We start from the raw sequence: 26445 nt of genomic DNA on the forward strand, positions 1-26445 counted from the left end.
TGATAGCGCATACATGTGTTGCTCGATTTCTTTGCCTCAATCTATCGAAAAGGTGAAACAGCTTATTTGCTGCGCTCAAATTTCGCATTAGGAAGTAACGTAATCGTCGGTAATTTTTTTTTTTTTTGAGTAGTGGCGCCGAAATGCGGACACATTTGCTAACATTCCTTGCTCACGAGAGTATGAGGCATTAAAGGCTTTCGCCTTAATAACCAGCAAGCAACAAGCAGCATGTACAGCAGAGGTTTCATGGGCTGTCGCCATCGGGTTTCTTGTTCGCGACGGAAGCGTGGCGAGCTAGAATTGGCGGCGCATATACAGCTTTAGGCATAGCTGCATGCGCGCTGTATGCAGGTCAGCTGTAGGTTTTGGGCCAGTGATGAAACCCCGCTTTGCTCGCTGCCTCAAGGGGGTTTAGATATGCGAGCCTGCTGCCGTTTTCGTCACGAAACAAACTCGTTCCGAACGGCGTTGCGACCAGGCCCCGTCGATCTATACTCAAAAAATGACATTTAATATCAAGTACGAATCCGTTGATCACGCAAAAGTTGATTTTTTGTACATTCGTGTATTTAGTTATGCCAATCATGGGCAAAGTATGAATCTTGGAGGAGGCCCTTTGAATGCCTGCTTGATTTTAATCCACATATCCGTCGTCAAGCAAGTATAGCGCCGAAGTTCTTGGAGCGACAGTGACGACAGCGGCGGAGTGGGACACCGGTGCAGAACAGCGCTGTAAACGCTATCCTCGCTATCGTTGAGCAGTCCGAGGCAGGACTGCACCGCGGGCGGAAAACTTCCTGGAGACTTCGGTGCCCCGTACGGTGCAGGCGCCAAAGGCACTGCCGGGAGCGTTCAGTGGCTTGGCTTCGCACCAGCTGTTGTCGGCCGGGGAGTACCGTTCAACGCTGGCGACGAGGGAGGTGCCTGCGGTCACGTGGTGCCCCGAGGAAAGATTAATTAGAGATCGCTGCGGCGACCCGCATTGGGAGATTGCGAAAGCATTGGCGCCTCCTCGGCAGTCGTCGCCTCTCCTCGCCTCTTTTTATCATTTTCGTTTCGTTTGTTAATTAATTTAACTGCTGAATTAACGTAATTATCTTATGCTTTATTTAAAAGACCGATTTATTTACTCTGATTGTAGATGCGGCAGAATACAAGCATACCAATGCCTTCGCAATTGTGGCTGTGAGCGAGAATGGTGACCACATCGTCTCGGCAACAATCAAAACGAAATCCTCTGAAACGGCAGAAGAGGCGGCTATAGCCCTCGCCCTAGCGCATACCCAAGAGAGCATCATCCTCAGCGATTCCAAAATGGGTATCAATAATTTCGCAAAAGGGCGAATTACAAACACCTCCCTTAGAATCCTTAACGCAACCAAATTCTCATCAGATTATTCCGAATGGATATGGGTCCCAGCCCATTCGGGGAATCCGGGGAACGAGGCAGCCCACAATAAAGCCCGAGGTTTCGTCGACCGGGAGTGAATGAGTAGATATAGCTTCCTTTATCTCAACCATTTTGGATTTTCAAATTTGGCGCCGTGGTTGCTTTCCCATTCACTTACTGCATCCCCGTCCAACATATTCAACCGTCCAATGGTTTTTACTGATAATTAATTAACTAATTATTCTATGTCAGTGAAACTTTTCGTTCGTTTAATTATCAAAGAACCCCAGGTACTCGAAATTTCCGGAGCCCTTCACTGCGGCGTCTCACAAAACCTAAACCAAGCAAAATATATTTCAATTCATTTCAAACTTTACTTTCACTCATTTGCTCACTTTTCCACTATTTGGCTGTCCACGGTTCTGTTCCCGTCCACTCACTATAGCAACGTCCCCGCTATTTCGACGTTTTTTGGACATTTTTTTTAATAATTTGCTAATCATCCCATCGAAATATTTTTTTTTTTTTGCGCAGAATCCTCACATCCTCCTCTTTCGATTACAACCACTCGTTTGATGCTACCTCTTCTGAGGACGTCACAACTGCTGTGGACGCGTTTTGCGGACACGTTTTGGTGACACGACCCGCCGACATAGCCTAGGAATACTTTCGCATTAATAAGACTTAATCAGAAGGGGGGGGGGGGGGGGGGGGGGGGCGTTCACACTATATTATTCGAGTACTAGAGCCAGAAGTAAAGGGGGTAATGTTGCAAGTCGGTCATGATCACGTGTTGTAAAATAGAATACTGAATATCCTTTATTGAGCATTATTATGCAGAGTATACCAGAGCGGGTATGCCAAAGACAAGTCGGCTTGTGAGGAGACATCCGAAAGTAGTGACCACCTTCGCGACACGCCAGTTGGGTTTTGAGTAAAGCAACACATAATTGGTTGGTTGGTTTATGGGGTTTAACGTCCCAAAGCGACTAAGGCTATGAGAGACGCCGTAGTGGAGGGCTCCGGAAATTTCGACCACCTGGGGTTCTTTAACGTGCACTGACATCGCACAGTACACGGGCCTCTAGAATTTCTCCTCCAAAGAAATTCAACCGCCGCGGCCGGGATCGAACCCGCGTCTTTCGTGTCAGCAGCCGAGCACCATATCCACTGAGCCACCGCGGCGGCGCATAATTACCAAGAAATATGCAAGTAATGAAAATTACATAAGATACATTGATGGACATAGCATATTTAGGGTTAAGGTTATGAATTTTCTAGCGTTTGCGCTGCAGCTTCAACCCATTACATCACCTCCGAGACGCCCTGCGTAATTACAGAAATCATACAAGATACACACTCACTACCATCGATGTTTGTCGCCAATATATACCACCCACCATCTCACCCGATGGCTTCATTGGAAACGCTACTGCGAGATCTCCACCGTCTTGCAGGCAAGCATCCATTGATTATCGGAGGAGACTTCAACAGTCAGCATACTGACTGGGGCTACCGCACCACCACTGGACGAGGCCGGCGTCTCTGGTCCTTGGTACAAGAGCTCCGCCTCACAATACACAACAACTTTAACACCCCCACGAGGATTGGTAACAGTGTCAGCGCGGACACCAGCCCGGATTTGACACTGAGCCGCAACCTTGTTGGTATTACGTGGGCCACAACGCGTCATACATTAGGAAGCGATCATTACATCCTCTCCTTTACAGTACCGTACAAGCAAAGACAGGCCCGTCACATAACACACAAAATCACCAACTGGGATGCTGTACGCTCCGCACGGGCGGCCCTCCCTGACGCTTCCATTATAGACATCGACCAGTGGGTGGCATCACTCATGAACGATGTCTCCACACACACGCGAACCCTTGTCACAACAACAGATACGCCCACCCTTGACACTCGCCTGGCCCACCTTTGGGAGGCCCACCATAGCATCCTAGAGCGCTGGAAGGGGCAAAAGCTCAATCGGACCCTTAAAAAGCGGCTGGCCGCGCTGCAAACACAAATTACTGAGCACGCTGAGGAGCTCTGCCGATCAAACTGGGGTCAGATTTGCGACAGTTTGGCTGGCAATCTGTCCTCCAAACGTAGCTGGCAACTCCTCCGTCACCTAATTGACCCCACGCAATCCAAAACAGCCACACAACACCACGTCACACGCCTTATACACAAGACCGGCCTTTCTCCTGACGCACTCATTAATATACTTAGAAACACACATACAACTCCCGGTACCTCAAACCCCCTGCCCCCCTATACAGGCGCCCCGAATGCCAACCTCGACGCAGAGATCACGGAGACAGAAGTCAGGGCGGCCCTCCTGACTCTCCGTTCTAACTCCACCCCAGGAGTTGACCGGATCTCTAATGCCATGCTCCGCAATTTGGACGATCAATCGATCGCCCAGCTCACGGAGTACTTCAACAAATGCTGGCAGGAGGGCACTCTTCCCCAATCATGGCGTCATGCCAAAATCATTTTCATACCAAAGCCCCACAAACCACTTACACCCTCAAATCTCCGTCCCATTTCACTAACCTCATGCCTAGGCAAGCTTTTCGAACACGTCGCACTCGCTCGACTCACCCAACACATGGCGGAGCAAGACCTCTACCCGCACAGCATGGTGGGCTTCCGTCCCCATCTGTCAGCACAGGACGCCATGCTCCAACTCACGCAGGACATTTTCGACCCCCTCATTCCGGGTCACACAAAAGCTGTCTTAGCCTTGGATCTCTCCAAGGCCTTTGATCGCCTGGACCATCAAGCGATCATGGCGGCTCTCTCCCCCTTGAACATAGGTGAACGTATGTACACCTATATTCAAACATTCCTTACTAACCGCACGGCCGAAATTCACTTCGGTCCCCACATCTCCCCCCCATACACCCTTAGTGGGGTCGGAACCCCCCAGGGGTCCGTCCTCTCCCCTTTCCTCTTCAATGTCACTCTCATTCCCCTTGCCCACAAGCTACAAACCATCCCTCACCTTCGGCATACACTCTATGCCGATGATATCACGCTATGGACCACCCATGGCAGTGATGGAGACATAGAGAACACCCTACAGTCCGCGGCTATCCTCACCCAAACGCATGCGCGGAGTATCGGACTCTCCTGCTCACCGGAGAAGTCGGAGCTCCTCATAATCCGCCCCACAACACGAAACTGTCCCACAGCCCCCATCACCGTGACACTGGAAAACCGGCCCATCCCGGAGGTAAACACTCTCCGGGTACTTGGCCTCCACATCCAGAACAACGGGAAAAACACACTCACCATACAGAAACTCAAGCAGACAACTGTGTCGATATCACACCTAATCCGCCGCGTTTCTGCACACCACCGGGGCATGAAGGAGCATGACCTATGTCGTCTCATTCATGCCTTCGTCCTCAGCCGCTTTATCTTCACGCTCCCCTACCTGAAACTCCAGGCTAGGGAAATCTCCACCCTGGATGCCATGATTCGAACAGCATTTAAGACAGCATTACACCTACCCCAAAATACCTCAACCGAAAAACTCTTTCAACTAGGCCTGCACAATACGATAGGGGAGCTTATTGAGGCCCACCGACAGACACAATACATACGTCTCGCGAGAACCACCACCGGGAGACACATCCTACACACCCTCGGTATACGCCTACCAGTTACCGATCCCACACAGCTCCAGGTACCCCGCCTCATTCACCGCGATTTATTTATTAAACCTCCCCCCAAAAACATGCATCCCACCTACCACGAACCCCGCCGCAGAGCTCGCGCACAGGCACTCCACAAATACTATGGCACGGAACCGTATGCCGTTTGGGTGGATGCCGCATGCACGGGCGAGGACGCGGTTGTCGCCATCACGAACCCCTCCCTCCAACCCATTGCCACACTTCACATAACCCCTACTGCCACTTCGGAGGAGGCCGAAGAGGCCGCCATTGCCCTGGCCATCACCCGCACGGAGGCGCGATATATACTGTCAGATTCCAAAACTGCCATACTAAATTTTGCTCGCGGGAGAGTTCACGTCCCTGCATTTCGCATACTGGACTCCCTCGCCGCGCACCCGCCCCGCCATGTGGAGCTGATATGGGTGCCTGCCCACTCCGGGAATCCCGGAAACGAGGCCGCCAACGCTTTAGCCCGAGCTTCTCTCAACCGGGCACCGGCGGCCTCCGACCTGGGGTTCTCGCGGGAGCGCATGCACTTATTCAGTGAAATGACGCAGGCCTACAAAGCCGAGCGTCGGCTCTACCCCCCACCTCATCCTTCCCTCGACAATTACCATCAGACACTTTCGAGGCGGCTCCAAACACGCACTTTGCCCTCCCCTTATATACGCTCGCGATATCACCCAGTCCACACGAACCCTTCCTGTACCCTCTGCCACCACCCCAAAGCCACCCTCGACCATATTCTTTTCCTCTGCCCGGCGGATCCTCCCCCGCGGGGCCTGGAGCACCTTACCTCATGGGAGGCTTGGGAGACCCTACTGCGCTCCGAGGACCCGGCCAAGCAAGCCATCGCCACCGGCCGGGCTGCCAGCGTCATGAGCCTCCGGGACATGAACGTTTGAGTGCAGTGGGGCCGTGCGGGGGCCCAAGGACCGACGTGTCCAAAACTCCCTTGTTATAAATAAAGTTTTCATCATCATCATTCTAGCTTTTTTCTTGAGTTAAAGGAAAACGCATCACCCGTCCATTCCTTAAATATAGGCCAGATAGCAGGCCCTTGTTGCTTGGGTCATTGTCAGTGCTCACTCTGGGAATAACGTATGGAAAATGTGACTCAAATGCACGCTTAGCATCTGAGTCTCTAGTTACTCTTGCAAAAAATATCTTAGGAGCATTATGTTTAAATTTGTTGTAAAAAACAAAAAAGCTTATTTGAACACGCCCGTGAGGGTTTTTTCACGGAACGTGTAAAAGGTCTTCTTCTGTATTCTTTATCACATTATTTATTCTACTTTGCCGTGCATAGGAGCAGTTGAAAAAGCAACACATAACCTATCTAAGCATACTCTACCTCAAACACTAGACTGTTCATTTTCTAACGAAAAAAAGGTAGAAAAGTTTCTAAATTACGCAGCAAGCATGCCGTTCCTCTCAGCTTACTGCAAATGTTGCCATTTGTGTTTCCCATGAAAAGCCACAAACAATGTGGAAGCCAAGGTACTCAGCAGGCCACATAAAGGCTATAGGTACGCGAGAATATTAGGGACATATAACGTCACCCATGGGTGGATCAGGTAATGATGACATGCTTTAGTGCACATAACGCTATTTCTGCGCAAGCCTTTCACATTTGACGCTGTAAAACGGCTGGAGGGAAAATTTCGAGTATTGCGATTATAATCCACTACTGCGGGAAAACATTCTGCGTTCCAGTTCCCTGTCTTTTGCGTCCCTTTTCATGTCACTCGGTGAAAGAATTTTCAGCAGCCGCTGCACACTGTGCGCTGTGAAGTACCTCAAGATGCGGAACTAGTCTAGGGATTTATGCGAAGGCTTTCATTGGCCGTGTCCGTTGAATGCTCCCTGTTCTAGAGCACCTAGACGGTGCCGCAGAGAAATGCTCGAAGATTGGCGTGCGCGTGAATTAGGCAGGAAAGTGCGCTCACCATTGAAGCCTCCGATGACGTACAGGTCCTTGCCGAGCTGCGCCACCGCGAAGCTGCTGCGCGGAGTGGCCATACTTGGCATCTCATTCCAGCGCAGAGGCAGGTGCTCCTCGCTGCGTAGGACTGCGGGAATCATCGTTATGATCATCATCATGAGCCTGACAACGCCCACTGCAGGGTGGAACACGTCAGAGGCAGCGTTTGCTCCGTCTGGGGTGAGCACTAATGTCTGCCCACAGTCTGCAGCTTGAATCGTATTGTTCACCTGTCTTTTATTGCGAAAGCAATACTACGCTCATGAACGGCCTTTCGCGTAGCGGCGGCCGGTAGCCACGTTTGACCTTTAGAATGACTTCTGACGTCGTACCATGGTGAGAGATGGGCTACCAAGTCAAGTCATCGAGCAGCGGCGGCCGGTAGCCACGCGTGACATTTAGGATGACCTATGACGTCATGCTATGCCTAGTGACGTCATAGCTTGACGTCATACCAGGGTGAGAGATGGGCTACCAAGAGGAGTTGTCGGGCAGCGGCGGCTGGTAGCCACGCGTGACCTGTAGACGCGGCGCACTGCGTTCCTTCTTTAGACGCGGCGCGTTCCTTCCGTTAGAGGCACTGCGCTCGCTTTCGCAACCTATCAGGCTTAACCAAACCTAAGCCCCCGCCAATTTTTTCCAAGGCAAAATGGTGACATGCAAAAAACTTTGCAAACAGAATTCTAACCAAGTCAAGCGGAAGGCATAGGTCGTAAGCGTCGCGCTAGCTGGAGTCCGCCTACCCTTCTCCAGCCGGCGGAGTCCGTCGAAACCTCCGATGACGTAGAGCCTCCCGCAGTGCTCTACCATGCGATGGCCGCAGCGAGGGCTCGGCAGGGATTCGACGCTGGTCCAGGAGTCCAGTGAAGGCGTATACATCTCGACCGATTCGAGGACGTCGGTACCGGTGAAGCCACCGCTGATGAAGAGACGACCTACGGGGAGGACGACGGTTCCGATATTATTATTAATAGGAATGTTATAATAATAGGTATGATTCATCACAACGATAAAAAATGCAGGGGAAAAGAAATAAGCCCAGATTGTAGCTTGACGATCTTGCACCTCTCCGAATAAAAATGAACGATTTTTCTTTTTAAGGTAAAGAACATCAGCATACCAGGACCGAGTGAACAGGCAGCTGCAGGACAATAAAAAGAATATAACATGCAGAAAGCGGCAGGATTTCTGTTTTACGCGCGGAAAGATCTCTTTGCTAACCTGCTTTGAGGATACAGCGTTGGGGCACACCAATGCAGCCAAATAGGCAGGAGAGCCGAATCTGATATGAGCACTTCAGTAGTGCTTCATCGGTATGTAACTCCGTAGCTCATCCGACTGATAACGCACAGTCTTGATGATAGGACAAATTCAAATTCTCCCTGGATGACAGCCGCCGCTTGCCGCTATATTTTGTTTGAATACGGGAGAAAACGCTCAAAAAGATAGGCAACCAGGAGGAGAGCAAAGGAGAAGAGTACAGAGAGGGCGTCACATCACGAGAGGGCCCTACATTAGCGGCAAGTGTCGATAAGCATTGCAACAGGCTCGCGTCAGCGGTTCTGTCTGCCGCGAAGAAAATGAATACTTTGTAGCTGGTGCTCGTTTCCATGCGTCGCAGCCACTCACCTTTATAGGCGCAGGCAGAGCCGTCACTGCGGCTCCGACTCAGGGAAGCCACCATGCTCCACTGGTTGGTGAGCGGCTCGTAGCGCTCCACCGTGCGCGTCCTCTCCACGCCTGCGCCAGTGAATTCAAGGCATGTACTCGGTTAAAGTAAAACCCGCTCTCTACGCATCTGTTGGCTCCGAGAAATGAGTTTTCTTGAGTCTTGCCCAACTGCACAAGCCCCACGTTTTTAAAACCCTGTTTAGCCACACCCAGCTTCTTCCGGGTACACCTTGCCTATTCCAAATGTGGCATCGCATCATCATCATAATCATCAGCCTGACTAAGGCCACTGCAGGGCAAAGGCCTCTTCCATCTCTCTCCAGTTAACCATGTCCTTTGCCAGTTGTGGCCACCGTATCCTCGCAAACTTCTTAATCTCATCCGCCTACCTGACTTTCTGCCGCCCCTTCTACGCTTGCCTTCTCTTGGAATCCACTCCGTTACCCTTAAGGATCATAGGTTACCTTGCCTTCGCATTACATGCACTGCCAAAGCCCACTTCTTCCTCTTGATTTCGACTACAATGTCATTAACCCGCGTTAGTTCCCTCACCAACTCTGCCCTCTTCTAGACTCTTAACGTTGCACCGATCATTTTTCTTTCCATAGCTCGCTTCATCGTAGCTTTTAATAACATCTCATACAGGGCCTCTGTAAGGCACCCGTTGCTTTCACATCCCTTCACCTCGCCAGCGCAAGATGGTCAGCAGAGGAAAACAGCAGCAAATCCTTTGGCTATCTTAAACGGGCGCCCCCTACCGGTGTGACCTCCAATGGCGTAGATATAATTGCCAAGGGCAGCGGCGGCCACGTAGGCACGCGTCACATGCATAGGCGAATGGTGGCGCCACTCGCAGCTGTCGAGGTCGAAGCTATCCACGGAGCGCAGGTAGGACCGCAGCTTCATCCCACCCACCACGTAGAGCCGCCGCCGCCACTGCACCAAGCCGTGGTAGGCCCTGCACAAAAGTATACGGCACACACCGCTTGAGCCGGCACGAAGCCTGCATCTCACTCCTCCCGGAGTCTACCACATTCGTGCACAAAGTACAGTATGGTCCGCTGTTAAAGGGAACATGCGACTACCTGTCTCCGCGCTTCGCGGAGCACTGCCGCCGGATACTTGTGGGTAATTGTCGACACAACGGGCATTGGCAGTAAGCATGGCTGCTGGTCTTTTCGCTCATGCGCCTGATGCCTCTTCGTGAAGCGCGAAGGCCACGCCATCGCATGTTCCCTTTAACAGTGGACCGTACTGTACATGTTTGGATTACCACGCTCGAGATCTAGCACTCAGAATCTGCCGACTGTGGCAGCCCTCTAATATAATGCTGCTTCAGTTTTCTAGCGCTAGCTATGAAAAGACGCCGGTTGGGCTCACAATCTTCCGCGTGCTATTCACTCTGAACGCGCGAGGTCCAGTGGCCCCGAAGCAAAGAAGCAAAAGTTCAGAGCAGCGGTAGACAAATATCTCCTCTGCATTGCACGATTTAGATAAGATGCCCCCGGAAGAATTCTTGTTCAATGGCGCCCACTGTGCAGGCGTTTTCACACCAGCTCCGAAGCCTCCCGGTGTCACGGGACAGCTTGTGCAGCAAAAGGCAGCTTTGTTTGGCTACCAAAAGATTCATTTGATCTTGCCCCTCCAGTGGAGCCGGTCCAACAAGCACGCGAAGTGTCCACTCAACCAGAATGAGCGAAACCGCTGAAACTTTTATTCGACTCATAGGGGCACCTTCGAAAAACGAAGTGCTATCATACTAGTAATACCATCGCCAACGATATACACAATAGTACACTGCTTTAACACTGGGCAGCGAGGCTCAACTGTCTACCGGGTACGTTTCGACAAAGCGCGAAGAGATAGGGAATGAAGTCCTCAAATGCCCGTATCAACTTACACCCGTAAATCTCTGCGCCCCTGATCGATCACATAGAGTTAGAATTGATGGATTAGATGCCGCACGAACAAACTTGGGATAAACATGCTGGAAAGATACGGATTGAGGAAGTCACCTGCCTGAGCCGGCGTTCGTTTTAATTAAAATCCGATACCAGGTCTGTGGTAAAACATGGGACCGATTTGCGCGGCATGCTAGCAAAAAACACATGAGTCATAAAAGGCTTCGCAAGTTATTGTTATTTGCGAGACAAGCTGCTTACGTCAGCGTTACTGACAAACCCGGGTATGTATTCTTTCGAAGACACTGCAAGCGCAAACGCATCTGTGCTGCATTGAGCCGCAGGTGACTTGCCGTGGCTGACACCCGTCGGTCTTGAATTGGAACCAGCGGTTCACCCGATTGTCGTAGGCCTCGACGGTCGACTGCGGTCGTCCATTGCTCCAGCCGCCGAACACGAAGATCAGCTCGGATGGCAGGCGCGGCAGCCACCGCTCCGGGTTGGCCAGCCCACAGGTGTCGCAGCAGGCTTGCGTTAGAGGCATGAGGGCTGCATGACAGGACGGAGTGCCAGGTTAAAAGCGGCGATGGTAACAGCTTTATCTGGTGGCGGACGTCACTGCTATGGCTGAACAACCACAATGAACAGTGGCAGGAGTGAAGAGTGCGCACATTTTAACGCGGTAGATTTAAGTATCCCTTTCCGTGTCAACCCCGGCGTCCTTGGCATTGGTGTGCCGAGAAAAGCAGGTTGGCCCTCTTGCCGCTTAGGTCAAATGAGCTTGTGACGTCATCACAAGCTGCCCACTGTGGCAGATGAGAGTTAAAGCACTGATTGGTTGCGAAAGGTTGCTCCGGAAGGACAACATGAGTCTCAGCAGCGCCTCTGGTGGCTATTGGGAACAGCCACCTGACCGGAGCAATGAGGCATCACTTAACAGCTGCCCCACTGCGCCGGTAATGGTATGCGAACTCCGCGCGATTTTAAATGTAAACTACAGAATGACTGAACATATACGGCATATATGGGCATGTAAGCACAGCTTAGGTGACAGAAATGAAAGACTTGCGCGGGGGGGATCTCTAATACAGCCGCATTGTACTCTTAACGGTGCGTTAAACATTATGTGACGGTGCAAGAAAGCACAGGGCCCGCATCTGCGAAGTGATACACAAAGAGGCGTCCACCCCTCCTGGAGCAATAGGCCATCACAGGGCAGGGAACCTTGCAAGGAAGTTGACTTTCGCGGTGAATGGAAGCAGGTTTGAAGGCATCCCTCCTCCTCCCTGCAGTGGCTATATGATACCCTTTCAGCTGGATAACAAAACAGACTGCACTAAAACTTGGGACGGCTGGACCCTTTCGTCGGTGCACTGGGTGAGTTCACATTCCTGACAGAGTTGATATGGTACATGTACACAGTGACGTGTCGGCTCCGGGAGACACGCTAGGAAATGCGGTGCCCACTGTCGTGTTCATGCAAACGCGGCTTATGGAGTCTTCATCATCCAAAGTTGAATCGCTCGCGTCCACATCATCAGGCGAGAAAGCCAAGCGTGGCCGGAGGCGGCAAGTGGCTGCCGACGAAGCACTAGACCATCGCAACGCAGCGAAACGAGCTGCTACAACGAAACATCGTTTATCCCCCAGGCCCCAGAGAACAACTCACTGACGCACTCAGCGACAAGTATAAATGACCTCGCAGTCACACATCAAACGAATTGCTTACGTGCCCTCATACTTTTTTTTTTCAACTTAATTCAATTCACTTTATCTTTTCCAGGGAAAAACGATACATCCTGGGGAGATCGAAAGTCTAAAAGTGGCTACGAGTTGCTTGACTGAGCTCCAGGAATCTGTAATGTCAGCAAATGACGGAACGTACATAAACTAGATGAAGGCCAATGACACAAGAATACTTAAAACTTTATTAAAATCCTCAACAGATTTAAAGATCATGTTTAAGAAATGTGTAGATGTTTCAATTTACACAGACCAATGCTAGTGGAAACAATCTATTGCAAGGTAGCAAGGAGAAAGACAAAAATACTCAGTATGTATTTGCAAAGAATAGGCACATACAACCTAGGTATATATTGACAAAGTAGATTTTAAGCTCATTTGGAAAAACATTCACTGGAAATTTGTATCTATTAAGAGCAGACGATAACATTCTACAGTTCATTTCGCTTTGGGATCCTGCGCTTGAGACAAACAAATAGCTGAGTGAACGTTTCAAATACAGCACTTACAAGCATGATGTGCAGGTTCCCTGCTTTGCACTCCAGCAGTTTGGCCTTTAGCCTGTGCTGCGGCTGTGGATGCGGCTTCGGCCAGGGCTGCGGCTGCCACTGCGACGGCGTTAAGGGCAAGGAACCTTTCTCCAGCCGCATTTATATCTGGCGCGCCCGCGGCATCCGCGTTCGAGATGAGGTTGGGTGGAGGGGCTATCGGCACTGGCTTCTCTGGCTCGCAAAGTTTCATCAAGAGCGGGTCACGCGAACAAGTACAAGGCCCAAGCTCCATCGCCTTGGTAACCTCCTCTTGGAAAGCGACAGTGTCCGCTAACGCCGGCCAGCGCTCCCGGAATACGTCGACGACTCTGCGAGCAGACGACAGAGTGCATGGGTAATCCAAACCAACTTCAAGGTGGACACAGTAGAGGGACTCACGATATGAAACAGGGTAACAAACTGTTGACAGTTACCACTCGGTTCTATGGCGGCCCTGTTTCATCGGTGTTCTATTACGGTAAATCAGTGACTAACATTGAAGCGATGTCGAAACGTAAGCACAGATTTACCTGAACTCGCAATCGGAGAACCGCATTCCTTCCCAATCGCTTTTATACATGCAACATAGTGCATTAAGAGGTGATGTGAAATATTTTGGCCGTGGCTTGGATAATGAACTAAACATGCATTTCTCTTATTATAGCGCGCTTCTAGTACAACCGCTTATATCCTGTGAGCTTGTGAGTAAAACATGACAGAAGGCATGCTATATAGTAGAGGACTCCGGACTGGCTTAAAAATACCTGGGGCTATTGAATGCGGATGAATATGCAGCCTCCGAGGCTATGACGGAACCCAACAGTTTGGAAACTTCAGCAGAACGCCGTAGACAGGGAATGATCGTGGTAGGTCAGCACGTTACACCATAAGCGGCTTTTCGTCCTCTCGGACGAGAAGTTTGTTCTTTCGGGTACTACTCGCGTTGCCCCAGTAATTAGTCTTTGGAGGCTAAATATTACGAATAATAACCGTTGGTCTCCTACGAATCATCCCTCAAAGCGCAGCTTGTCTTCCGAAGCGACTAACGCAGTTGTGAAACCGTTCACACAAAGAGCGCAACAGCTATAGGAAGAAAAAAACCAACCGGCTTGCGCACTATAGGCAATTTTTTGTTTTGCAATTATTTAATTAGCAATTAAGGTAATTTTTCTAAACGCGTAAACATTGACTTTAGACAGCAAATGCGAATAGCAAAGTTGGAGAGCACCTTCAGAAAACCCATTCTATTTATTTGCGATAAAGAAAGTTTCCCGTGTATCATTTTTCCGAGCTCCAAAAAAGTCCGCGAAATGCAAAAAAAAAAATCACGTGACTTGCCCATTCGCGCGCCACGATTGTGCTGCTCTCAATCCTGGCTTGAGTGAACGAAATCAGTTGCTGTCAAGGCGCGACGACCACATTGCTCCGGCAGGCAGAAATGTCGACGGTGGTTGCGCCGTCCCGCTTGCAGACTGGCTCGCGCGGGCGAGCCAGTCTGCAAGGCGAGCGCGGGTGAGCCCTTTTAAGGCGGAAGCCTTTAATGCCTCATCGTTGTAAGCAGGAGTTGTTGACAGAAATAGCACACTTTTCAATTGGTCGAAACGGTCGTGACGTCACAGTGCGCGAATTTCAAACGGGGCCAATTTTACTTTGGCTTGTAACTATGCAACCAATTAAAGGGATCGTATAGTGATGCTCCAAGTAAATGGGACTGAGTTTAGTTAAATGCTTAATTACCCAATTAGCCTAATTAACCCTTCTAGTCAGGCCATATAAATAAATAAAAACCGAGTAGGAAATTGGTCGAGCTCGGGAATCGAAACCCGGTATCCGGAGTGCGAGACGAACATGCTAACCACTCCGCCACGCCAGCTCGATGGTTTGGAATGAACAAAGGAGCGTCTAGTGAATACGGTGTCTTCGCTCACTCCCACCTTCCTCCCTTCCCGTTACGGCGAGGTTTAGGTGTCCACCGAGATATGAGAGACAGATACATTTCCTTTCCTCAAAAACCAATTTACCGACGAGCAAGGCGTAGAACCGAACGGGCGATGGCGTTGTATGGACTCCCTGACTCTTACAGGCGAAGCTTAACATCTTAACCACACATCAGTGACACAAGCAGAAACACCGAGCTTAAGGCTTTCGCCTCACCGCACTTAAGGTCTACAAAGTGCCCCCCTGAATTTTCTTTTCATAGCTCGTTGCGTTGTCCTTAACTTACTCTAAGGAGACTAAAGGCCATCGCCACTGCGATGTTCGTTCAGCCGCCTGTGAGCGCGCGGAAACTCACCCTGGCTGGCAGCAGCCAATGCGGACACACCGTAGGAGCTCCGACAGCCTGCAGCTGTCCTCTTCCGGATTGGCGGAGTACCAGCGCGCGATCACCTCCAGCGCGTCCTCCTCACGATTGACATTCAGCTCAGGCGAGCGTAGCAGGTCGCAGATGAGCCATTCCGGTGTGTGTATCAGGTTATCGCTGCACCGCCATACCTGCGTCGCGGAACATGAATTGGTTGAAACGCCTCTTTAGGAGAGAACACAAAGTAGCTCAATCACTCCAATGTGTGGTCTTGAAGCCCGGAGCCAAATAGCACGGTCCTACACACAGGAGAGAGCCCACAAAAGCGCGCGAAAGTTGGTGAGCCCTTTCCGGCGAGCTATTGAGACCCTCGCTGTTCTCCTTGTCCCACGTCTGCGTATGTCGCTAAAGAGATGGCTATTGGTTAGACGATTTCAGACGTTACGCCGCTACCATGGGCGCGGCCAATCAGTCGCGTTGTTTCAATCGGTCACGAAGCCCCACCTCCGCGGAATTCCCGCGCGTGTCGGCAGCCGGTGTTTGGGCCGAGTGGGTATGGTGCATCTCGTTGTGGCCTGCACAGTGTGCTTTGACTGACTGACTACCCCGTAGTGGAACGGCCGGGAACCTTTTTCTTAAATTTTCTTCTTAGTCCCAAAATAATTTTTGTCACCTTTGCTGTGAGTTTGATTTTCTCTTGTTTTGTTTTTGCTTCCCTGCTTTTTGTGGTTGCCTGCCAACTGTGATTTGACTGTCTAATTTTTACTATGACCTTGACTGTGCTGCGACTGGTTTTCTTTTATTTTAATTACTTCTCTGCTTTCCGTTCTGGCCTGCACACTGTGCTTCGACTGTCTGGCTGTAAATGCGACTTCTTCTTTGAGTGTGCTGGGACTTTGGTTATTCCAAGTTTCTTGTTTGTTTTGGTTTTCTTTTGGAAATGAGCGTTGGCGGGAGTTGTAAGGAGACCAACTAATGGCCGATGGTCGCTCAGAGTACGGAGGGGACTCCAACTGGAGGTTGCAGGGCCAACAGAAAAATTTGAGACCAAATTAGTGCACCTGGTCGAAGTGTTCCCGCACGTAGGCCATCACTGCCTCGGTGAATTTTGGACAGCTGTAGCGGCGCGTAAGCGTCGCCAGGCCCAGGCAGTTCTCGGGCGCCATGTACCGCAGCAGAAGGTCCAGGCATTTATCCCGGGGTTCATCCAGGAGCAGCATGTCGGCGGCTTTCAGCACATCCAATACATTCTCTCCGGTCACGAACAGCTGCAACGAGCGGCAGTGCTACGTTATTGCGGAGGAGCCTCAGGCACACTTAATATTCGAGATGCTTTGTCCGACATGGGGCTCCACGCATTCCTATCCGCAGAGATGATCTTCCTTTGGGCGCGCATTCGGCGACAGCTATTACACAGGGAGCCTGGGAGCAGCGACGAGGGGCCGTTTAACCCGAACCATTTCAAGATTAGTTTTTGGTGCACCGTCGGCACGGCTCAGCGCGCGTCTCTCGCGCTAGCCCAGGCTGGACAGCCCGATAGACGAGCCTGAAGTCAATTCATTATCAGCAAGGCTATACAAGGTCACAAAGAGAAGCCATAAAAACATCTAATCTTGTTTTCGCAGCCAGCCAGTCCACTTCGTTGCATTCCGTCGTGCGGACATGTCTTTCAGCATCGTAAAGTTGTGTTCAGACATGCAGGAAGGAGAGCTCCGGAGTGGCCCTCGCTATCCGAGCTGAAAGCCAAAAAGTGTGACGGAAGTCACGTGCTTTCGCAAGGACTACTGGGAGTCTTTGGCCGCCGGCGCAGCCGATAGCAACGCTGGTCGCAGCGGCGTCGTCTGCTACATTGTCTGCTGCGCATGCGCAAGCGCGCAGAGGCGGCGGCCAAGTGAGGAGGGGGGGGGGGGGGTGGAGCAGGGGGAAGGGGCCTCAAAAAATGTGTACTAACTGCCAGAGTTCTTTTCTTCCTTATGTGTTGAAAAGTTCACAGACCTGTGCGCCACCTTCCAACGCAGGCTTGTTGTGACCTCTAAGAAAACGGACACTATTCCTCAGTGGAGACTTGTAGACTACACCGGCGACAAAAGGGCCTTTTTAAGGTGCTCAGGGACATTATCTGATGCACGCGGGTGCTGAACATGGTACGTTTGGCGCAGATGCACCTACTGTTGCGGCTAACAGGTCACCTAAACACACCCTCGGTATCGCAGCCAGAAGGAAGCGTGCCCGCACTGACCTGGTCCGTGTATAGGAATGTGAGCAGGACGTCGAGGGCGGAGCCCTTGACCCCGGAGACGGTGACGTCCCTGGGTGAGCCGTTCACCTCGGCGAAGAGGGCCCGGAAGTAGGGGCTCGTCGCGCAGAGGAAGGCCCGCTGCGCCCGGAACTGGCCGCCGTCCGTCGTGCGGAGGCGGCAGTCGGCGGACAAGTCGCCGCCGGGAAGCAATTTGCCGTGCGAGAACATGGCGACTGTCGGGCCCTCGCTGCGCCTGGCCTTTTTGAGACGGCGGGAACGTGGCGAAAGCCTCGCGCTGCGCGGGCGCTGTGGTTGCTGTTGTTTACCTCAGTAAACATGGCACATACCCACGCGGGGGATTGATGATGGTGATGATGATATCCTCAGGCTTAATGGTGCATACCCACGGGGGGGGGTGTTTGACCAAGGTACGGCGGGCGCTTCGATGTTTTCTGTCTCCCAAAGCAAGAGCTAAGAATGCGCGCATTCGTCTTCGCGTTGTGAAAACCGGCTTGCTCCTCTCCTGCCGGCGGTTTGCACGGCAGAGAATTAAATATTTGCAAAATCGTCTCGCTCACTTAGGGCTGCCGTTGTTGTTGTTGTTGTTGTTGTTGTTGTTGCCTTGGTGGCATGGCACATACCCACGACAGGGGATTGGCCAGGGTTGTTGTTGTGTTGTAGCCTTTGAAAGAATGGCACATACCCACACTGGGGGATCGGCCAAGAATCGGGAGGTGAAGGTTGCTATGCACCTGTACATAGTAAAGGCAACAGAAAAGCACACGGGAGAGCAACACCGGGGCAGTCTACCACAAGGAGGGAAGGGTTCAGTTACCCTTCCTGTCCTCCTCTTCTTCTTTACAGGTATGTTGTCGAGACCGGGAGATTTTTGTGTTAACTCTTCGTTCCCATTACGTTTCTCTCAAAATTTATTTATTTGTACTTACTATTTCTAAATAACTTCTTTCAACCCTCACCTTTTTGTTTTCTATATTTTCATTCCAGTCTCCTCAGAATCTCTCAAAATTAGTTGTTCGTTTTCGGAGATTCCTCAAAATTTATTTATATGAGCCGTTTGAGATAAACCAGAATGAATTTTTATCCTTTTCGGATTTGCACCAAACCCTGGCCAGTCCCCCACCGTGGGTATGTGCCATCGCTTATATTTCCGCTCGGTTTTCATGCTAAGGTTTCCGATCTCCCTGTTGTTGTTGCCTCTGAATTCTGAGGCAACAACAATAGCAGCTTCCTCGAACGCCATGTGGTAATTTACGGTGCCCTGGAAGTCTTACTGTTTGGAGGTGTTAGATGTCGCGGATGGCTTCCATTCATGAAGTTCAGGAGAACGAAACTCTCAAATGTTTTACTCTCACCCGAGGTGGGGAAGCGACAGCAGTAGTGGCACGCACGCAATTAGAACTTCGCTCTCAAAAGGAAGACTGTCAGTATCCTGGGCATGAAGTTTTTAAATGAACCCATCAAACATCCGTGTTTCAGCAACAAAGCCCCAAACAGAACTGCTTATAAAGTTAACTGTAGAAAAACAAAGCGCAGGCGATAACACCATGCGATGCGAAAAATCCGCATTACGCGTATTCGTTGTGTACCCGCCGCGGTGGCTCAGTGGTTAAGGCGCTCGTCTACCGAGCCGGATTACCCGGGTTCGAACCCGACCGAGGAGGCCGGGTTTCGATGGAGCAGAAACGCGGAAGGCGCCCGTGTGCTGAGCAATGTAAGTGCACGTTAAAGATCCCCCAGGTGGTCGAAATCATTCAGTAGACCTCCATTGCCGACCAGAGAAGATACATTTCAAGGAAGAAGACCAGAAAGCAAAGCGCATGCGCCGGGAGGCTACAGACAATCAGCTGGTATCAGTGGCTCGGCTATCAGTCGCAGAGTTAGTAAAATTATTGAGTTATCAGCGGGTTGGTTCATCTGCTGGTCATGGAGTACAGTACTGAGGAGGAGGACGAATTAGACCGTGTATTAAACACTTTTAACACTGGAATGGTCATGAATGACGTCTTACTATGAGCTTTATTGTCCTATCAGAACAGACTAATGGGTTACGTAATGCGTAAGCTAGAAGATGGTCGGACTGTGACCACTATTTGACGGCAGTCGAGATGCCTGCTCACTTTATTGTTCTATCTTCATGCTGCTATGTATGCGTACTTCCGTTCACTTCGTTAGGGCGCTCGGCTGGAGGACCTGGCATCAGTGCCGCCCGCGTATGATGATGACCATACAGTTTTTTTTTAATGCATGAAGTACGGGATACGGTTCCAGAATGGCTGTCGAAATTAGAACCATTAACAGAGTAAAGAGAATTTTAACATAGGAATATAGCCCCAATAGGAATAGTGGCTCCGTCTTTAACTTTTTTTTTAGAACATTATATGAATAAACGAGGCGTCAACTACATTTACAGGTGCTGAAACTCTAAAATAAAGGGAAAGAGTTCTGGGGCGCAATGGATTAATTCCGTGTTTATAAAGATGAAATAGAATAGTTTGACACTAATTGCTCTCACTTTTTACCTTTCGTTTCTTTTGGCCAAGAAATAACAATCCGCAAATCAGTCTGTGTTTTCCTTGGATGTGTGGTACATTTCAGGTTGCATGGTTGCATGGTGATATGCTTCTTAGCAAAATCCCGTTTAAAAAGCTCTGACACGAGCTGGGAGGCGAGCCCTGAATACGGGTACTGTATAGTTGAGCAAGACGAATTACGCTCATAAAAACTTGTATGTTCCATCGAAGCCGCCTTATTCTTTGTCTGCTACTTTTTTTCCATCCTTGTTTTTTTTTTCGAACCCATTTCTATAGCGTGGCGCTTCTGGACATCAAAAACGTTCAAGCTTTCAATTACAAACGCTTCGATATAATGAAACAAAGCTGTTAAACAGCCATGCTTATGGCTGGTTACATAACGTAACATGCTTCAAGATAAATATACTGTAATTAGGCTGTGCAAGGGACAACCTAGTGTTATAAGCTTCTATTAACACACAGTACGTTGCTACGGATCGACTTCTTGTCAGTAATTAATTTACAGAGAAGGATTCGGCCTTTCTAAGTCTTTTTTTACAAATGTATATGCCTAAAAAAATGGCTGTAGCTCAACTTGGCTTAGCAAGGTTATACGGAGCGATAGGCAATCGAACCAGTGACCGTTGTCGACGCGGAGACGTTGGCAGCATCCGCTGCCCTTTTCCGATTGAGATACTCTTTTTGCCTGGGCCACTGCTTCTCCAGACGCACCTCCCGTTCTACTTCGGCTTCATAAACTAGACGAGCCCGCCTTCGCGACTTATCTCTCGCCAACGCGGTTTCGTGACGATCTCCGTCGCAGGAATCGCTAGAAGCAGCCCGGCGCCTCTAGTGCTCAGTCGAACAACTCGTCCCGGTGACCGGTTCTGGCTCCATATGTCCGCGGGGTCTAGATGGCGAGCGCTGGATTAATTCAGCTAGATCGGATCACGTGTTTAGTCACGTGACACAACTGGCGAGAGCGGGCGGTCGGGGCGGCGGTAGGCGGAGCGGCGGAACGAGCGGTAACAGCTGCGACAAGTCACGTGGTATGAAGTCCGAGCCACACCTGCGGCGAGCCTTCGGTTAGAGGTCAAACCCAAGCATCAGTTTACCTTCATCTTTGCATGCGAGAAGTGGAGCTTGTCATTCGAAAAGGATTTTAAAATAAGGCCTCTCTACTTTCTCGCATTCCGAAGTGAAATTTTCCTCGCTCCCTCCCCGCCCCCCCCCCCCCCCCCCCTCTACCGTACGTCATTTCAGCCACCCTCACCATCCACAGAATTTTCGCGTCACCGCCATGCCCCAAATATGCAGACAGTGCTGATCCGCTTTCCTTTGCTTTGTACTTTTAGTTCCCTTGCGTTTCAGGGCCAATATACAGCCTTAAGTGGGTGACATTACCATGGATGAAAAAGAAGTGTGCCAGCAGGTTCGAAGTTGAAGAAGAAGAAGAAGTTGAAGAAGCGACCTGGCCAGCAAGCCTCACTAGCTTAGCAGAGTGTCATCTTTATTTTAGGCCAACCAACCAACGTGCTTAGCCGAAGTGCTCCTCGTGTCCGGCAGGGCGTCCGCGGAACAGGGCAGTGATGGAACTCTTCTGTCCTCAACGGCTGGAAGGCCAGGACCTTTTATCCAGCGAAGACTTCGACTGCTACGACGGCTTCGGACATGGCACCTTTCAGAGGCGAATGCTGGTACTCTGCACCCTCACAACTTCCCTCTTCGGCTGCCACAGCTACGCTATCACCCTGACAGCAGCGGACGTCGACCACTGGTGCAAGCAGCCACTCTACACAAACTTATCCACGCTCGAATGGAGGAGAGTGGCCATTCCTCTGGAAGCCAACGGACGGTACAGCCAGTGTCACCAGTACGCACACCCAGATGACCCGAACGACACAAGGACCATCCCCTGCTCGGCGTGGGACTACGACGAGGCACGGGCGATGACGTCCATGGTAAGCCAGTGGGACCTCGTATGTGAACGGCGGTTGCTGCGCATTGCTATCACCATAGCCCATGGCACCAGCATGGCCGTTTTCGGTATCGCAGCTGGGTGTGCCGCTGACTCTGTAGGACGTAAGCCGGTTCTTCTGGCATCGACTGCAGTCCTGCTGGGGTCAACATTAGCCCTCTGCCTCGCGAGGAGCTACGCTGCACACGCCGTAATAAACTTCTTCACGTCCGCGAGCGCGTCTGCTACGAACATCATCACCAGCGTTCTCTTCTTCGAGGTCACAACCCACAAGAACAGGCCACTGCACGTTGTGATAGCCGCGGCGGTCGCAGTCCTCTTTTCCGACCTGTGGTTCGCCATAATGCGGCAATTTACCATTCACTGGGCGCTGAAACAGGCAATATTCCTGGCCCCTACGTACCTGACGGCAGCGGCGTTCTGCCGGGTGATTGAGTCTCCGCGGTGGTTGGTCGCGAAGGGACACTTCCAAGACGCAGAAGACGCCATGCTCGCCGCTGCCGAGGTCAACCTCTTTCCCTTGCAGAACACAGCGTGTCTATCAGAGAAACTGAAGACCAAAGCCCCTCACGTATGCTTTCGAGGCCACTGCACCGCTGATCCAAAGGTACTCCAGGGAGCGTCCATTCGAAAGCGGGCTTTGGTAGCATTCTTCTGCTGTTTCTCCGGGTACTTCGTATTGCAAGTGGTGATTTTGTCTCCAGTACTACGACATGCCCCTCCCGGGTTCAGGTGGATCTCCGTTCCCGTCGTCGGGCTAAGCTTCGCGGCTATGATGTTAATAATCACGAGACTAGCCATGCTGCAGTTCATCAGCGCCTGCTTCGCCATGCTCTTCTTGCTGCAGTGCCTTTTGAGCCTTACCGCTACCATCGAGGCAGAGGTCGTGCGACTGGGCCTCGCCGTGTGTGCGAAGGCGCTAAGCCTCGTCGGATACGTCGTGTACACGGCGTACAGCCTGGAACTCTTCCCGACGGCCATTCGTGGCACAGCTAGCGGCTGGATCTACGGATTCGGTGGTCTGGGCGCCATCTCGGCGTTTGTCTGCGTACCGTTGAGGAACGCCGGCCGGGACGACATGGCCTTCGCCTTATCTGCGTGTCTTATGTTCGCTTCTCTCCTTGTTTTGCGTACACTGCCCCGGAACACGACGGCTGAGTGCGCGAAGTTCGCTGTCAGTAGCCCCTCCCGCTTCAGGCAACGAAATATAGAGCATATGAAGAGGACGCTTGACCACACGGAAAACCGGGATGCCGCGGAAACCATCGACCACCCAGAACGTCACTCCCGCCACAGCAGTTCCAGAAGCAGTTCCGGCAGGTCCAAGAGTAGTATGGACTCGGTCAAATTGACGCTAAGCACTGAGAGCTTCTCCCGCTAGGTTGACGCTAGCGCTATAGCGGTGCATTTACCCGTGGTGTTTAGATTGACATTTACTTCGTTTCTGTGTTTTTTTTTCTCAAGCTGTTATTTAAGACGATGCCTAAGTGTTTGCGAACGCACGCTTCTGTGTCATAATCCAAGCAGTGTAACCATATGAGAACAATGACTCTTATGCACGGGACGCAAGCCCAAAGAACTGCGCTGTTCTGAAGTTTCTAAGAGAATCTCAAGAGATTCTGTATATACGTGCCTCTTGTACACCTTAAAGTTCTCTCTTCGGCTGCATCATTCCGAGAATCTGGAAGGTATTAGTAACGGAAAATAATCAAATGCAAAAGTAAAATTATTTGCGGTGATAATTAGTGACGAGATACGCGGTCGTGACCTTCCACACTTTCAAATACATTCCCCTTGGGAATTTCTTTTACTGCCGGATCAGCATAATTTATTTGTCACGAAAACAAGAAAAACTCTACGCTCTAACATATGAACCTTGGGGAAGCGCGAGGCAAAAGGCGCGCAAATCTTTTGATGCGTTACGCGAACGCCTGAGCGGCTATTTATAAATCCCACAATCTGTAGTCTATACTATACCGCCGCCCCTCCCAGCAGCCGGAAGCTAGCCCCGTTCCTGTAATAGTGGCAGTGGTCTAACGGTTCAAGCTTCCGCCTCGCATGCCGTAGGTGCAGGATTCGAACCCAAGTGCCGCCGATAACCCACCCGTAATGATGATGATGATGTCCTCAGTCTTAATGGCACATACCCACGGCGGCGGATTGGCCAGGGTGCATAGCAGATAAAAACGCACCCATGTACAAGCAGTGGAGTATTTGGATAATGAAAAACTGTGGAAAAAAATATATGCGAAATCAGCAGAAGGAATCCGAAGGTTAAGGAGGGTGGAGAGAGAGAGAACGCGGGATCGTAAGGCTGCGTGTACGCACATGGAGAGCTGCGACAGGTGGAATGATATGAGGTGGTGATGGTATGAGGTCGCAGGGAGCATCTTAGCTGCTGCAAACCCCGGCAGCATGGCTAACCGGCTAAATGACTCGTTTCACTCTGGTCTTATGTAGGACCCACCTGAGCCAATAGATTTCCAATATTGGGCCGATTGCCGCCGCGGTGGCTCAGTGGTTATGGTGCTCGGCTGCTGACCCGAAAGACGCGGGCTCGATCCCTCCCGCGGCGGATGAATTTCTTTGGAGGAGAAATTCTAGAGGCCCGTGTACTGTGCGATGTCAGTGCGCGTTAAAGAACCCCAGGTGGTCGAAATTTCCGGAGCCCTCCACTACGGCGTCTCACATAGCCTTAGTCGCTTTGGGACGTTAAACCCCATAAACCAAACCAAACCAATATTGGGCCGATTGCCTGTGCTGCTTGGGAAGCACACCAGCCGAGCGAAATCGCGAATCGTAAGATGGTTAATTGCACCGAGGCTGTGACATGTACGAAAAATGGGTTTGTGCTCATCACAATCCCCATCCCAGCTACCTTTTAAGAGGACAGAAGAGGTATCTGTCGTCGACCACCAACGGACTCTGACCCGTGCCAGCCTGACTCACCCTTTCCCACACATCTTAACTAGGGGTGTGCGAATATTTGAAATTTTCGAATATATTTCGAATAATATATTTTTGGTATTCGTATTCGGTTCTAAATCCAAGTAATCGTGTTATTTCGAATATTCGACCCGAGGCGAATATTCGTATCTAGCCGAATATTCATTGTGAGCACCGGCGTTCATTTCGGTCCGCAAGCTCTATCAACAGAGACATAACAACATGGCGGCGCCCAGTGCAATGTGCATGGATGAAGGAAAATTTTTCCTTCGAATTTTTCCTTCCTCCAAGGGCCATGCCGTAGCTGACTGCACTGGTGAGCTTTTTTGTGGCTATACCTGCGAAGCTGCTATGGTCAGAGCTGTGCACGAAGTACCTCGCAATACGTGCCAGGTCAGTGCCAAGTGAGGGGGCATTTTATGTGGCTGGAGGAGTCGGTTCAGCTAGAAGGGAACTACTTCTGCCTGACCATGTAGAGCAGCTGGTTTTCCTTCACGACAACCTTTTATGTTCATCCCAGCAACGCGCTTTTCTGCTGATTGAAAGCTAGCCTTAATCAATGCTGTGTACTAGCCGTCCTCTCGGATATTTCCACTCTTCTAAGAATAATGTTCGATACTCTGATACTTTTTGTGCAGCCACACACACCTTTTGTGTTCATTTAATCATCGATAGTTGAACTGTGATGTTATTGGGTGGTCAAATAAATGTTTTGTAGTGGTTAAATGCGTCTGTCCTTGATTATTCGATATTCGATTCGATATTCGGAATCAAGTATTCGTATTCGAAAATTTTGATATTCGGACACCCCTAAATTCTTAACGCCATCTCTCCGCATTGAGCGGTGCTACCGTATGCTTAATTAATCTACATGTGTTTCAGTGAGCACCCGTCAGCATTCTTGTCTAGAGCGCTCGAGCGGTGCGCTACGAAGCGAAGAAAGGCATTTTTAACGGAGGCGCTGGGATTACCGATGCAATGTCTGGTCTCGAGCCAAGATGGAGAGTCGTGAAAACGAAAACATCATTAGAAACCTGTCCTTGACAGAGTAGCGGCGCTGTTGTTTATCTTGATTTCAACCGCATGACACTTCTGAGCTCTCAAGCCTACTCACGCGTGTACTTTATTGCTTCAAGTGCCATGCATTATTCGTGGCAGCGAAATTGGGAAAGGAATTTGTACACACCCTGTAAGGCCTGCAGTGGAGTGTGACATTTAATTTTTTTTTGCTCTTAGAACTTGCCTGCCTGAAAAATACGCTGACAGAATTTTCACATGTGCCTTTACGGTTTCTCTTTATATATATCCATCCGGATCCTCCGTACGGGCAAGGCGTTCGAAATGCAAGTACACCCATTTCAAAACTGAGTGGCGAAATATATTTTCCCGTTCTCTCGTTATTATCGCGATATCGTTAAGAAGCTCGTGTCACACATGATCTGCCGTCGTCGTCGGCGTCGTCGCCGACTTAGCTTGGAGTCCCAGACTAACGACTCCACCCTCCTCTTCCCCACCCACCGACTGTACTTGAATAA

At 50.6% G+C, this 26445-nt stretch overlaps 2 protein-coding genes across 3 annotated transcripts; one reads left to right on the forward strand and one right to left on the reverse strand.

Moving 5' to 3' along the window:
• Positions 1-751: 751 nt before the first annotated feature.
• LOC149332240 (kelch-like protein 12) lies at positions 752-17683 on the reverse strand. Of its 2 annotated transcripts, XM_089555718.1 has the most exons (11): positions 17456-17683; positions 16278-16484; positions 15208-15407; positions 12894-13243; positions 12000-12014; positions 10995-11190; positions 9499-9698; positions 8699-8809; positions 7813-8004; positions 7035-7157; positions 752-927 (listed from the first exon to the last, which is right to left on the reverse strand). In XM_089555718.1, the coding sequence occupies exons 1-11, from the start codon at positions 17681-17683 to the stop codon at positions 752-754; spliced, it is 1998 nt and encodes a 665-aa protein (XP_089411844.1). The 2 variants fall into 2 exon arrangements, with proteins under 2 accessions (XP_089411844.1, XP_089411843.1); XM_089555717.1 differs by lacking the exon at positions 12000-12014.
• Positions 17684-21575: 3892 nt separating this feature from the next.
• Positions 21576-23345, forward strand: LOC149332241 (steroid transmembrane transporter SLC22A24-like). Its single transcript, XM_089557491.1, has one exon. It carries the CDS (start codon positions 21576-21578, stop codon positions 23343-23345), a length of 1770 nt encoding a protein of 589 aa, XP_089413617.1.
• The last annotated feature ends 3100 nt before the right edge of the window (positions 23346-26445 follow it).

This window comes from Amblyomma mixtum, chromosome 8, assembly GCF_055824585.1.
Source record: "Amblyomma mixtum isolate Tamu chromosome 8, ASM5582458v1, whole genome shotgun sequence".
Lineage (NCBI taxonomy): Eukaryota > Metazoa > Arthropoda > Arachnida > Ixodida > Ixodidae > Amblyomma > Amblyomma mixtum.

Coding starts and splice junctions, on each gene's coding strand:
- LOC149332240 (XM_089555718.1), bottom strand. CDS start 17,683: ATGTTCTCGCACGGCAAATTGCTTCCCGGCGGCGACTTGTCCGCCGAC. Junction 15,408..16,277: donor TGCGGGAACACTTCGACCAG/GTGCACTAATTT, acceptor TCCGCGACGCAG/GTATGGCGGTGCAGCGATAA. Junction 928..7,034: donor CGTCATCGGAGGCTTCAATG/GTGAGCGCACTT, acceptor ACGTGACCGCAG/GCACCTCCCTCGTCGCCAGC.
- LOC149332241 (XM_089557491.1), top strand. CDS start 21,576: ATGGAACTCTTCTGTCCTCAACGGCTGGAAGGCCAGGACCTTTTATCC.